Here is a 15,602-nt window from a genome sequence, read left to right as displayed (position 1 = left end):
AATGATGAAGTGACTTCAAAAGAACAGAGAAGATGCTATATAAGAAAACACTGCTTTTCTTATTATACATGGATGTCCCACAGTCCACTGAAACTTTAACAGAGACCAAACTCATCTTCTGTTTCTATTCTCTTCCCCCAAACTCCTTTTTAGTCTTGCCTCACTTGCTTGCATCCATCACTACAGAACCTTAAGTTTTCCTCAAAACATTTTCTCTACCCTCCAGTGCCTAATAATCCTCTTAAATTTCTCGATTTCATCTACTCGTCCCTCTGCTGCCACTGTTTGCCTCTCACCAAGTTTGCCTCAATTACTTTCACAGTCTTAGATCTGTTTCCATTCTCAGCCCCTTAAATCACACTCATTTCAAGCAATCTACAGATTAATATGAATGTTGTTTAAAATTCTGTAAAGGCTCTCGGCTGCCTATGGACTCAGGTCCACAGTCCTCAGTGTTCGTGGTCTGGTTCCTATCTCTACAAGCAGCTCAGCTGCTCCAGCGCTCCCCTTTTACTGCCAGCCTATCACATTATTTGTAGCTGCCTGGAAACATGGCTTTATTATCTCCGAATGCGTTGAGCCCTTCACATTATGCCTGGCATATCCTCTCCTTTCTACCTGAAAAACTCCTGAACATCCTCTTCTAGGAGCTACCTTGACTCCCACAGTTAATTACTCTATTACTCTCTCTCAGAATTTTCTTTCCACAAAATTTTTAAGACAACAGTCATTCAAAAGGAAGCTTGATCTGAATGGTTTGGTTAATAACCAGGGTAAAATATAAGTGCACATTTCAGAAAATACATGTGCAATTCCAAGTCATGTGTGGCATGAAAACTCATTATGAGTAAACCAAAAAAATGGGTGAAAAATTGTAATTTATTGAAACTCAACTCAAAAAATATAAGATGCTGTAGTGTACAATATATTACACAAAGCACCCTCAGGCGCACATTCAAGTCAAGTAAGAACTCCATACCCCTTTCCCCAGCCCTCCCACCCTGGGGTCTTAGTATCTGTTCCATACACAATCATGCACACTTAATTTGGAAAAGGAAGCCCCGATATATTTTGATGTATTAATTAGCACCAAACAAGAATACAGTTCCATTTTTTAATAAACAAAACAAAAAACCCAATCAATAAACCAACTGGAGAGCTAATGGACTCAGCCAATACTGCTGACATAGATATTATACATTCATGTAAATACACAGCCTATTCTACCCTAAACGACGGTGTGGCTGGTTCTCAGCCTTTGTTCAAGTTGGCAATTGTCCCCATGTTGCAGTGCTGGAGCCAGTCTGTTTCTAAAACAAAATTGCTATTTAGGAACTTCCTACACAAAGCTCATCTGTCTTTTTTGTTGGAAATAAGTCTAAAATTGGTGTGGAAAACTTAGATCTTTCAAGGACAACCACTGGCCGAAGATAATGAAGCTGTTTTAAGGCAAGTTCTCCACAGTCTGTTAATGCTTTGTCCAATACGACCCTCAGGTTTTCCAAGGAGGGAACTGTTGTCGTCTCAGCTACTATTAAAGGTGGGATTGCAGTCAGGTTCTCATGAATTGAAGAGTCACTGGAAGAATGAGGTATGTCAACTTCAGGGTCATTGTCATTCACCATATTATTTGCCATAACACTCCCTGTTAAGTCATTACAGGGTTGTGAAGAATTACTTAATGTTAAGTGCTCTGAAGGCTCCCAATCATCAAAATCATCTTCTTTCTCTTCACTTTCCTGAATAAATTTCAGAAATGAAGATTCAAATCCCATAGGTTTATAAGTCTTCAAATCAAATGACCTGGGCTGTGGATGCTTCCTGAAATTCTCTTTTGGAACATGGGTTGAATTTTTTACAGTGTTTTCTTGCCCTGAACTTTGCTGCCCAGTTTCTGAGTCTTTGATCCTTGGTAAAGGCAGCTGGAAACTTGTGAAATAAGTCCCACTCTCAGTCCCATCAGGATTAGGTATAGAATTTTCTATTTTACAAGGAGGAGGCTGAACTATATTACATTGTTCCAAAGAAGTGGTTTCTGAACTGTGGTTGCATTTCAGAGTTCCCCTGTAGAGCAGAGAATCCGCATCAAAAACTGGGCTGCTCTCTGTACATCCTTTCTGGCCTCCATCCCTTTCGCCTGGATGAAGGGGGTCAGCGGGCTGGACAGGCACGCTAGTGTCACCTGGGCAATGGCTGTGCTGTGTGAGCTCTGACTCACAGCTTCTATCTTCTTCCTTCTTTATATAGGGCTCTGCTTCAGAAGGGGGCTCCTCCTTAATTTTGGTACCGTACTTAACACACATGACAAGGTTTTCCATCTGTTGCTCTAGGTAGGCACTACTCATCTGATGGGTGCGTTTGTAATGCCTTACTATGCTGCTCTCCAACTTCACCACGGACAAGCATCCTTGAACCATGCAGGGGTACTGTGTGTGCTCAGAATGCTCCACACACATATGGAGGGCTTCCGCTCTCGTTTTAAAACTAATTGGAGCTTTCTTGTCTTTGATTAAGCCACACTTTTTAGCCTTGGCATTAAACGATCTCCTGGTCGTCTGATGTTCATGCCCCTGAGGATGAGCTGTTTGACACACCTTTTCACTCCGTAGTAGCCTTTCATTTGCCACTTTCTGGCTTCTAAACAGATCATCGTAATAGTCCTTATGTCGGTAATATACATGTTGAGAATAATTACTGCGATGGGTGAAAATCTGGCCACAGCCATTAAGATCACAATGAATTTCATAGTCTGAATGTATTTCTCCTTCAATGTTATGCTGTTCCATCAAGTGGTGCTTCAACTTGCTGAATGTATAAAAAACAGCAGGGCACTGAGGCTGGTTACAGGAAAATCTGGCCGCTGACTCAGCTTCAGAAAGCACTTTCGGCTCTTCAATGTGGTCTAGGTTATGAGAGTCACTACAGTGCTTCGCAAGAGCTTTGGAACACAGGAAGCGTTTGTTACATTCCTTATATTTGCAGGCAAATATCTTTTTACATTTGACAAGTTCCCTTTTGGTTCTCGCTTTGTCTTTCTCTAAACATAACTGCTCTTTGTTGTACTGATGTACAGTCCTGTAATGGCGAATCAAGCCTTTGAGATTGGTGAAGGAGGAGTTGCAAGTTTTATGAATACAATGGAATGGTTTGTGGTATTTATTCAAAATGTAGCAGAGATTTCCTTTAGCAACAGTTCTCCTGCTACCTCTGCCTTCTCTTCCTTCTCCTTCTTCTCTATGGCTGCCTATTGGTGATGAGAGATCAGATATTTTACTTTCTGTTTCTTCACAGGATGACTCCAAATCTGTTTCTGAACTGCACTCATCCTTTTTAGGATGACAGTGTGGCTTCTCAGAGTTACCACTGGGATCACCTCCAAGTTCTGCAGGACAATCAACTTTCAATCTCTCTACTGAGCATGGGCCTTCATGATTACATTTTTCATTATCTAATAGTTTTTGAGTTACTCTGTCGCTGCCAATTTGATGTTTATTTTTATAATGAATCCTAAGGTGTGTTTTTCTCGTAAATGACCTTTGGCAAATATGACACTGGAACGGGGAATATCGATGTTGAAACATGGTTAACTGAAGGACTTTTTCTTTTGAATAATTATGCTTTTTAAGATAATGCATTAACAAAGCCTCTCTAGTCACAAATTCATATTTGCATCCTTGAAGCTCGCAGAAAAAAGGCTTGGCTGCCAACTGCGCCAGGTACTGACTTGGCATATTTTCATCTTGATTCTGAAAATTAAGATCTGAGATTGTAGCTGAAACTGCTTGAAGAGACTTAGCACCACCGGATGGGTACCCCTGCAATGACCCTGAGAAAGATCCATGGGTTATTGAGTTTTTCAAGCTTAAATGTTTCAAGCGTAACAGAAGTTCCAACATGGTATCCTCTGTACAGGGCCTTTTAGATGCACAGATGGAGGCTTCTGAGGAATAGCCTTGATGTTCTCGTTTACATTTAGTATGGATACTGTGATCCAGACCTTCATCCGGGGAGTCACTGTTTGTGTCTGAGCTGGGTTTAGGTTCTGTATCAAACTTTTCAGTCGCTGGATTGTGTTCATTACCCAAACAGGGAAAGAGATCCTTTGTCTTTACCTTTTTGGGTTTGAAATGGTATGGATGAACCTTCCTTAGGTGCTTCTGCATGCCTCTTGCGTTTTTGTATGTGGAACCACAGCCATCAAAACCACAGGTAAACTTAGTCCCATCAAAACAAACTGCTACACTGGAACATTTCTCCTTTAAGCTGGAGGGCACAAAAACTTTTTCATGAGATAATAATATATCCTGCATGGTTTCAGAGTGATCCAGTGTGTCAATTAACTCTTCATTCATGGAAGCTGAAGAGCTATGACTTAACTGATCACTAGAATTACTGTCACTGTTTTCCTTCAGATTTTCTGTAGTTTCTATCTGAGAACTAGCTGATCCTGCACAGAAGAGAAGATCCTCTGGTAAACGTGACTTATCAGTTTGGTCAAGCAGATGGGGCTGATCAATACAATCCTGCTTTTCACCTGCTGCCGGCTCAAGTTTCACTGTTTTCTTCACATCTCCATTTGAACTTTCCACATTATGCATTGAGAGGTGATTCTGGTATTCAATTTTGGAGTAATAGAACTTTTTACAGCCAACGAAGCTGCATGTGTAAGACGCATCCCTAAAGTGTTGTGCCTCATGGTGGTAAAGCTGTCCCAAGTCACTGAAAACAATATTACAGCCATTTAATTCACATTTATAACGCAGATCATCATGTTTCTGTTTATGGTTAAGCAGTTCGTTCACTGATCCAAACCTAGCATAGCAATCTATAGATACACACATATAAGGCTGAGGACCACAATGCACTTGTTCATGCTCTCGCAGGTGAAAAGCAGACATGAAATGTCGTCGGCAGTAAGTACACTTCTCTCTTCTATTTTTCATATCTAAGTAGTGCTTGGCATTTTCGTCATTATTTTGGTGTTCAGCTTTAAGATGCACACTTAAGTATTTGAACTGCTTAAACACACGGGAACAGTCTGTGCCAGGACATGGGTACAAATCTCTGTCTTGCAGGTGGCAATCTTCTAATTTGCTGAATGTGACATATTCATGTGACTCTCCTTTGGCTTGTTCATTCAGTGACTGACCTTGCTCCAGGGCTGCAGAGGGGCTCTTGGGACAAATTCCCTTTTGAGAGCCTTTCAACAGTAATTTCTTTCTAGAGCGGTCCCTTCTGCTTGGTGGCATTTTAACATGTTCCATCACATGAGGAACAAATATTTCTTTTCTCTTGAATTTTTTAATACAAACCGGGCAGGTGTAAATTCCATCTTCCATATGCATCTTAGAATGATGAAGAATCCTGGCCTCTATGCATTCTCGCTTACATAACAAACAGAAGAATTTATACTGAAGCCACCTCTGGTATCTTTCAGAAGAGCCGATGGGCTTCTTGTCTCTTTTCTCCTTTTGTTGATCTGTCATCTCTCTCCTTCTATACTGCTTGTCTTCTTTACCTTCCTCATAGTCACTGAGAAATGACTCTAAAACATCCGTGTCGTTAATAGACATTTCATAGCCACTTAGATCATCATCAGAATCTGAGGCTTCTTGTCCTAGAAGTTGGTGGCAGTGTCGTTTTAAAGTTTTCCAGTCCCAAAATTCAGGATCAAAAGGCCAGTGGGCTTTTAAAGCTAGTAAAAGCTCACATCGGAGAGAATTTGGAACTGGTGCATTTTCTTCATCAAATTTTTGATCTGGTTGGGAATACAGTTCTTCCAACATGTTAAATCCATCCAAACTGGGTTCAATTAAAAATTCTGTAAGTTGACAGGCTCGTCTAACTTCTAAATCTTCTGGCAAAAGACAAGCAATTGTTTTACAAACTGATGCCTTCATTTCTTCATCCTCACTTGTTCTGAGTTGAAGAGCTCTGACACACAGTAAAATCGACACCCCAAGACCAGCATCTTGTGCCTGTTAAGAAAAACAGGGAAGAAAAGGTTTTTTTTCCATTTGGAAAACTACATAAATTTGGAAACACTACATAAATTTCACTGATAAGATATGCATGTACACTCTTCTTAAAACTTATAAACAACAACAATGTACGTTTGTAGAGTATCCAACTTTATAAAGCACTGCATATTCTTATTATCTGGCCGCACTGTGCAGCATGCAGGATCTTAGTTCCCCAACCAGCTACAGAACCCATGTTCCCTGCTGCTGAACTGTGGAGTCTTAACCAATGGACCGCCAGGAGTCCCAAAGCACGCATATTAGAGCAGTCCTTAACCCTCAAGGAATCTACCTATGTGCCAAATGTGTAAATTAGAAAGGCACATAAATTCAGAGGCGCTCAGAATAAATAAGGTCACTGAAAGATTAGAAAAAGAATTGTCTCAAGCTGGGTAGGAAGGATAGGGCTTAAATAAATGGGTTTAAGAGGAAATACATGTGTAAAAAGGAGTTTAAGACTGAATTCAATTTTAAAAATTCATGTATCATGAACAACTGGGTATTTTCAAAACCTCAAGGGTAAAATAAATGATTTTTCCATTTCTTCCCCCCAAAATCAGTACTTTATAGTTACAGGTGTACTGAATCTGTTTCCCACAGAAAAACAAAAGAAAATTTCTCTATAGCAGCAGGTTCTCAGAAATTAGTCAAAAAATCATGAAAAAGACCTGGTTGCATATGATAAAAGGCAAGTGTATTTAAGATGATTCTTTCATGTGAGAGGCTGAAAGGATATGTGAAAATAATATGAACAAAGAAAAGCAGGATCTTATGGCAGAGTAGCTTAAAACACGGTATTGAAAAGCACTGAATTTTGAGCCAGACTCTGACTGCCTTTGAACCCCAGCTTTACAACAGTGACAAGTTCTTAACTCCTCTAAGCCTCAGTCCCCTTATCTGTAAAATGACAACTGTAGTGGCAGTATTAGATTTTCTCCTAATGTTGTTATAAAAATGATGTAAGGTAACATAAAATGATTAATACAATGTTGGCACATAGTACATATTCAACAGAATCCCATACAAAATACTTGAGGATAAATCCCACTGTTCAAACATCAATTTGCAAAGCAATTATTCTGTGTTGGGTACCATTGTAAATGTTGAGAACACAATGAAATAACTGCCATCAATATACAGAACCCTTATTAATCTTGGACATTATTCTGAATAAACTTTTTGCACAGATTATCCTCATTTGACTTCGCTATATCCCACGTGCCCTTGATACAATATGCCAAGTCACTTCTTCAGTTTCCTGTCTAAAACCTATCAAATTATTCATATCCATCAGTTTCTTCAAAATTCAGTTCCACATTCCACACCCTAATTCTAATTTATCCACCACTCCTTTAACAAGTAACTATCTGTTCAGAATGTATAATGGTAATTTTGTGGGGTTTATTTTGGAAAAGTATTCTTAGTGATTTCACAAATTTTACCATTTCAACTAGATGGGGCTGTTTAAGAAAGAACAGATCTGGATTCTTTGCTGTTTACCTCAGAGTCTTGCGAAAGGGGTTGAGTAACCTGTTAAGAACCTATGAAAGATTTTAAAACTTAATGGACTTTCTCCAAGTCCTCTATGCTCTGACTTACAAATGATAACCATTACGCCATTTGTCAAGATACCCAGGGTCTAGATCCTTACAAGTCACACATTTCTAATCTTCAGCTTCTTCATTACTAAAGAGAAGGGAATAAAACTAGGCAAAATTTTGCAAAATTATTCTAACTTGTATGTTCCACCAAAAAGAGCTCAATGGTCAAATAAACTGGCTTCAAGATTATCCCTCTTCTTATACCTTCCACTTCAAATATAACCAACATCTATATCCATTCTTCTGTCATACTACTTTTAAAGCCTTGAGAGAAACTCTAATTCTCTAAAGTCATCCCTTTCAATATGAGTTTCTCAAGTCACAGAATCAAAGTTTAACAACTCTTGAGCGCCTTTAATTGATTATCTGCTTTAAGTTCTTTATTTAGAGAAAACTAAAACCCAGAAAATAAGGAGGTACTATACAAGGCCTGTCTTCTGCAAGAGACCCAATGCCCACAAAAGCTTTTCAGCATCATTAATCTTTTCCTTCCCAAGGGCTATATAACTGGTTTCTATGCACTAAGATCATTTCACATCTTTCACAAAAACCAAATGCCTGATTTTATCTGGTTACAAAGTCACCCAGAATCATCAGTGTATCTCCAAGCTCCCCTTGCAGCTAGGTGACCGCGTTTGTGAATGTGTTAGAAGGAACAGGGGAAAAGCTGTGTCACAGTATGGTCTGCTCCCTGCTCTACTCGCTATCTGGAATGAAGACATTATAGCTGGGACTGGAATAGTTGGATCTTGGAACATGAGATGGAAGCTATGTGTTAACAGCAGATAAAAGGAACCTGGGTTTCTGATATGTGGAGCTATAAGAGGATCCTTGGCCTGTCTAGCTGGGTTATCGATCTGTGTAAGAGAGGGAAAAACTTTTCTTTTTTACATCACTATCATCTGGGATATCTCCATTCACAGTAGAACCAGATCCCAAATGATAGAGGTCAGATCACCTCTCACTTTTAAAAACCTAAAGGTGTCTCCCTCAATTTGAAAGGAATTCCATCTCACTCCCGTTTCACCTACCAGGCCATAGCTTTTCTACCCTTTAGGACAAATATCGTAAGTAAAGACTACAGGGGGAAAATATCCTAGAGCAGGATGAAAACAAACGGGTTCTGGTTACACAAATGCACAGCAAGTTCCTTGGCATGTGTCAGAAACCCACCTTTTCCAATCCTCTAACATTTTCCCATTTTTGTGGTTCCCCGAGGTAAAAAGAAATCTAAAATGACCCTCTGACCTTCACTTTTGTATAATCTCCTCACTTTGAGTATAAGCAGAACCTATGAATATGGAATTATTCTTATGATTACGCTATGTTATATGGCAAAAGAGACCCTGCAGATGTAATTAAAGCCCCAAACCCACTGATCTTAAGACAAGTGGATTATCTGACCCAATCACTCAAGCTCTTTAAATCTAAGTCTGGAAGTCAGAGGTGAAGGAGGTCACATTTGAAGAGTTCCTTGTGCCTTTGCTGGCTTCAAAATGAAAGCATGAAAATGACAGTGGCTTCCAGGAGCTGAAAGCAGGCTGTGGCTGACAGCCAGCAAGAGAATGAAGATTTTAGCCCCACAACTGCAAGGAACTGAATTCTATTAACAACACGAATGAGCTTAGAAGTGGATTGTCTACAGAGCCTCCAGATAAAAACTCAGCTTGGCCAACACCTCAATTTTGGCCTTGTGATACTGAGCCGTGAGCCATGCCACACTGCGCTGGACTTCTGCCCTACAAAACTGTGAGCTATTAAATGGGTGTTGACTTTAGGGCTAAGCTGTGATAATCTCTTATGCAGCAAGTAAAAAATCAGCCCTTCCTTAAAGATTAAACAAGCAAACCCTAAAGCCAAAACTTATAAAAGGCCAGTTGTACCACTGATTATTTTAAACAGGCAAGTTCTGTAATTACTTGAACATACTCCGATGATAGGGACACAACTTCATTTGTAGTGATGAGAAATAATAATCGCCTAGCTTGTCTAAGTATGAATTTGCTTCTGAAAACTGTCTTACATTTTCCTGTCTTCACCAGAGAAGACTAGATACACAGTATTAAAACAGGATATGGATAGTACTAAAATAGGATACAGATAGTACTAAAACAGGGTACATTAAAGGAGATAGAACATATCAGTGATACAACTGTGCCTTGACTTTAGTATAAACAATCCTTGGATGTTGTCAAAGAAGCAACCCATAAAACATACCCATAAACCATCATAGATAGGGGTATACAGGGCTCTCTGTCTTTGAGTAGACACTAAAAACAGAAACCAAGCATAGCATAAGGCTCATCTAAATCTCCAGTCTTAGCATTAATTTATGGGGCCGAATTCAGAAAACAAGGTTTTATACATAGCACTTCAGTTTAGGAAATATTTCTTAAAAAACAAGACAAAACTTGCTTCCTAATTTGCACAGAAGCTTGCAATCTGTGTACAGTCCATTCCTCTAAAACGTAGAGAATCTATCACTCCATCATCAAGGAGTTAGTCATTCCTTTATCAACGAGCTGGAAAATACAATTATACTTTCTTCACTAATAATTATTATCCTAATTTGCCAACAAACATGTCTGTATATAATACAGAACACTATTCTAGGAAAACCAGACCTAGGTTAGGGTGACTGAGGGGACAATCAAGAAACAATCTTTCCTTCCTCCAGTGGTCTGTAATGTCAATCACTATTTTCCACGAAGAAAAACTGTAGATTCCTAGGAAATAAATCTGCAGAAACAGCTAGCTATGTCCAGTTCCATAATCTTATTAAACCCCATTATTTCTCATTTTCCCTTATTTAAAAAGAGTTGCCTGAGAAGTTGTCTCCCCACTTATTTCTTCCCTCCATAAACAATCAGCACAAAAAGCATAAATTACTCACTTCAGTTTGTATAACTCTAATCAGGCAAAATAAATGCTGCTGTGTTTTAGCTATGACACCAAACTGACGGCAGCGCTCCAAAAAAGTATCTACAGAAGGGTCGATTCTTCTTTGCAGTTTACTCCAAAAGAGAGTCAATTCCCTATTTAAAAAAAAAGAGAGATATTACGATAAAACATTTAAAGGAACTATATTGCTACCCTAGTTTTTCAGTTTGTGAAAGTAAGCTGGTAGTAGTATAACAAAATCTAGAAGAACAAACTATCTATATTCCCTATTTTTGCTGTTTAGTGGCCAAGTTACGTCCGACTCCCTTGTGACCCCATGAACTGTAGATTGCCAAGCGGCCCCGTCCATGGGATCTTCCAGGCAAGAACACTAGAATGGGTTGCCACCTCCCTTTCCGTATTCCCTATTGCTTCCTCTCAAACTGGTTAAATTGTTAAAAAGAATCCTCCTTGAAAATTTCCCCACTTTCTTCTTTGTGCCTGGGGAAAAATAAAAACAACAGAAGACTACTTCCTTTATGCTGACATTTTCAAAGACTTCTTTAGATCCCACCTTATCCTAAAAGGTTTTACTCCTTACACTGGTAATTATACTGACTGAATCAAGCCCTGTTCTAGTGGGCAGGGATCATCAGACAACACTATGCTGCTAACAAAGTGCATACAGCTATGACATAGTCTAATGGTATACTTCTCCACATTAATCTCATGAGAAATCCTTTTCCATCTCTAAAATGTCATAATGCTACTTAGGCCTGTATCTTGGAATGCTTAAATATTACTAATAAAATTAGTAAAATAACACTTTTAGAAATGGCTACAATAGAAGAATCCCACAAATATACAACGAAAAGCTTGAAAAGAATAAGTTACATAAAAGCACTGAATGGGTTCAGAGAAAACTCTTAAGAAAAAGCACTAGAAACTCAAAATCATCCAGGACAGAAATGAGTTATAACGTGAATATGAAATGTGAATGCAAGGAAAGTTACTTAGCAAAACAGAAGAGAAATGTTATCATTTTCTCATATTTTTAAGGAGGTAACTGGCATTTGGATATGGTAAAATTCTTACATAGATACAAGATAGGCCAGCTATGAAAATAGCTACCAGGCAAGTAATTGGGATGACTGTTCATTTTTAAACTTACAAGACTTACACATATGTTTATCTTACTAACAAAACTTTAGAAAATGGAGAATTACATATGCTCAGAGATAAAAAGGAATACCTACTGAAATATATGTACATGAAATCTATGCTATTTGAAAAGAAAAAATCATCAAAGCTAGTGAAATCTGATTATAAAGATAAAAGGGTAAAGAATATCTACTATCTAAAATTCATCAACTAGCTAGAAGTTTAAAGTTAGGCGAATTTGATAAAGTGATAAAAGGCACATTGAGAATTAAAAAGCCTCAAAATATTTTTTTAATAAGTAAGAATGTGTGGGGTCTGATTTATTCCAAATTAAGTATTTCAAACTCTGGTTATCTTAACTCCAAATAACCATGATCAAAAAAGAGAATTTCTATCATGTATTTTATATCTGTATACATATTTCCACAGTTTCAATTCAACAATTTAAAACTACTATTGCCCTCCCAAACATAAAACCATGCCTGAAACCATGACAACTAGTGGATTACTTACTAGTGAGAAAGTCACAATGTCACTTTAACCATCCATTCAAACCTACATACCAGAATAATTAACTACTACCAGCAAATTATAGTCTCCCGGATCATACATGTACTAGGATAATACTTCTTTAACCACTATAATGATGTGATCTTTTAAAAGAGATCTTTTAAAGAATATACTGAAAATGATTCTACTGTATGGATACTTCCAATGTTCAGATGATTTATTTCACCTTCAAATTAGGTCACTGCCTACCTCAAGATAACAAATTACATACGAATTTATAAAAAGGAAAGGAAATTTAAAGGAAAAACTGGCAGACATCTATCTACCAAGTAAGAACTTTAAACTACGTTTCTGCAAAGCAGGAGGCCCACGATGTCACACTGTGATCCAGAATTTAGACATTTTAGAAGCAAGGCAAAGATAACCGTGGAATTAAGGAATGACCATCCCCTAAAAAGGGCTCCTGGAAAGGCTGATTCTCATGACCTTTTTTCATTAAAAATTTCAGTTAAATATTAATAAAACATATGGATATCCTGGATCTCATCTTTGCCAGGTGCTAGGGACTGACTTGTAAATTGGACAACATACATAAAGACCCTGGTATATCCATCACAGTCTAGTTGAGAGAGAATAGACATGAAATTACATCTGAAGAAACATAAATACATAACAGACAAGATTTAAGCTCAGAGATGCTACAAAAAAAAGAGGTCAATGTATCAAACACTGACTGAAAGTTTAGAGTGGAGATTAAAGTTCAACTGTATGATTTTACTTTCAAAGTAGCAGTGGTAATTACCCATCTGTATGCACACTGTCTCATTCAAAACGGTTCCCTTTCTCACTCGCATGGCTACTCTAATTACATTACCACTGCCAAACATCTACAGGGAACTCAGCCCTTCCTTGACTTTTGTAGATAGCCAAAAATCTTTTGTGGCCAAGCTTAATGAATAAGCTAAGTGATATACCTTTTGAGATCAATAATATGGTAACTGCTATAAAGTAGTAAGATTTACTGCAATTTGTTAAGCCTCTCTGAAGGAAATTTCTAAAAGAATAAAAAGTTTGGGCGACAGTTACATAGTTTACCTTTCAACTATCTTCAATGGTAACCAAGCTCAAGAATGACACTTTATAAATTCTAGTATATGTATTTAAAAATAAATGACTTTTCATTATCATATTCCAACTTTATTGTTGCCAATAAAATGCCAATTAATTTTTTTTTTCTTTTCTAGACAAATACTCCCATATAGCCTACTATCTTCAACACAGGAACATCTCGATCACAACAAAAGAATCTAATCTGTTTGAACAGAATTCCTGGGATTTATTTTCCTTAGTAAAATTCAGTTTTTATGTCATGGCTATTCTAACTCTACTATCTACTACCTTACCACCCACTCCCCTCTCTCCAAATAGAAGGGTAAAAGACTACTTCAAAATTCTAAAATTTTATATTCTATTTCCCTCTGAAATGCTTGGAAGAAGCTTACTTTTAACAAAGTGTGAAGTGATTTAAGATTTTCTTTCCTTTCCTTTACTCATTACAGCTCCTCAGGAGGCCAACAAGTGGGAAATCCCTGTTAATCCCTTCCTGCTGCAGAAGAAGAGCATTAATCCTAGACCCATTAGGGAAACAAGGGAAGCTGTATCAAGAATATTACAAGAACCATGTGACTACAGTTTTAAAAACTCTTTATAATCTGTAACACATCCCCTATGTGATTTAATGTGATTTCTTTGCACTAAAAACCTAGCTGCAGCTAGCTGATATTACTCCTTACAGGCAAAGAAAGTAACTATAAAAGAAAAAAATGCCTATATTCATTATAGGCAAAGAAAATAACTATAACAAGAAAAAATGGGGGTTGCTCCACCAGCAGTAAATAAATACATCTGCTTTACTGAGGTTAAATCTCCAATTTCTTATGCATGAAAAGCAAACAAATTCTTCCACTTGATAGTGATCAAAAATCTCACTGCTCTGCTAAAATTTCTTTTTACATACATCATTTCTTTTGGTTGGCTAATAAAATGCCCACAATGATTATTACAAAATATAGTTAAGTCCTGCCCCACTATCTCCTCCCTCATGGGAGATGTAACTCTAGCATAGAGGAAGTGGCAGCAGAAGATTGCCATTGGAATTCTGGCCCTGTGTCAAGAAAACAACTCTATGAGGAGCCAAAACCCTGTGCTCCACTCTATGACTTTAGCCCTGAGACCGTGTGCAGATGAAGACTTCTAGAATTCCTTTGATCCTCCACTCTCTTATCTGTACAATGATTATTATGAGGACTGGGTGAGATAATCTATGGAACACAAATAATATTTCTATATAAATTAGTAAATAAAAAGAAATACAGTAACAGTAAAAAATGCTAACAGCTACAAAACTTTGCAAATATATACAGATGCTCCAGAGGGAGATCAATAAGGGCTGCTGCTGTTGCTGCTGCTGAGTCGCTTCAGTTGTGTCCAACTCTGTGCGACCCCATAGACGGCAGCCCACCAGCCTCCTCTGTCCCTGGGATTCTCCAGGCAAGAATACTGGAGTGGGTTGCCATTGCCTTCTCCAATGCATGACAGTGAAAAGTGAAAGTGAAGTCGCTCAGTCGTGCCTGACTCTTAGCGACCACATGGACTGGAGCCTACCAGGCTCCTCCATCTATGGGATTTTCCAGGCAAGAGTACTGGAGTGGGGTGCCATTGCCTTCTCCATAAGGGCTGAAGTATATATAAAAGGCTTTACTAGGTTTTCCTATAAACAAAATGCTTATTTCCAACTTCAAGCCATCCTTAAAAGCTCTTCTAATCAAGATGATGCAAAGCTAACCAATCCATTCTTTGAATACTACTTCCTCTCTTAACACCCTTGCTTAAATTCTGGTATACAGTGAGCATCTTTCTCTAATACCTTACAGTGTTATCCATACCACTAATCTGATACTTACTGACAGAGTGTTACATTTTAGAGGTTTGTCCTGCTGTCCTAAATAGCTTCAGTACAGTTAGGATGAAAGAACCATGGGCTACATTTATTGTTTCCTTTTTAGCAACTAAGTACTCTGTATGCAAACAAGACATAAACTGAATTAAAACCAAATAATGCAGTTTTGCTGAACAGTACTAAAGTTGCAAAAAAGATTACTATTCAAAATGGTTTCCCTCTCTAGCGCAAGTTTGACCTAGAAACCTAGATAATTAATGCGTTTCCAAATATGAGGGTGAAAGTGATTACCAGAAGATGTGAAATAAATGTAAAGGATAACAAACTCACACCTATTTGGTTCATACTGCCATAATTTTATCTTCAAAGAAGAAGATTTATATAGAAGTTAACAGACAACCCTCCATGAAATAATCAAGAGGAGCTCAGACTTTTCACTCTTTCTTTATTTTTGGACTCAATGTTTTTAAT

General features: G+C 38.0%; 1 protein-coding gene across 4 annotated transcripts in view; it reads right to left on the bottom strand.

The window, feature by feature from the left end:
* Window positions 1-861: 861 nt before the first annotated feature.
* RLF (RLF zinc finger) overlaps window positions 862-15,602 on the bottom strand; it is an 85,093-nt gene continuing 70,352 nt past the window's right edge. For all 4 annotated transcript variants that reach the window (XM_069587117.1, XM_069587127.1, XM_069587137.1 and 1 more), the window contains 2 exons: window positions 10,515-10,656; window positions 862-5,978 (listed from right to left, as the gene is read on the bottom strand). In XM_069587117.1, coding sequence (XP_069443218.1) covers window positions 1,329-5,978; window positions 10,515-10,656 — 4,792 coding nt within the window. In that variant the 3' untranslated portion in view covers window positions 862-1,328. The remainder of the gene's footprint in view (window positions 5,979-10,514; window positions 10,657-15,602) is intronic.

This window comes from Ovis canadensis, chromosome 1 (genome assembly GCF_042477335.2).
Source record: "Ovis canadensis isolate MfBH-ARS-UI-01 breed Bighorn chromosome 1, ARS-UI_OviCan_v2, whole genome shotgun sequence".
Classification (NCBI taxonomy): domain Eukaryota; kingdom Metazoa; phylum Chordata; class Mammalia; order Artiodactyla; family Bovidae; genus Ovis; species Ovis canadensis.
The sequence above is the reverse complement of the archived record's forward strand: the minus strand, read 5'-3'. Positions and strand labels throughout refer to the sequence as shown.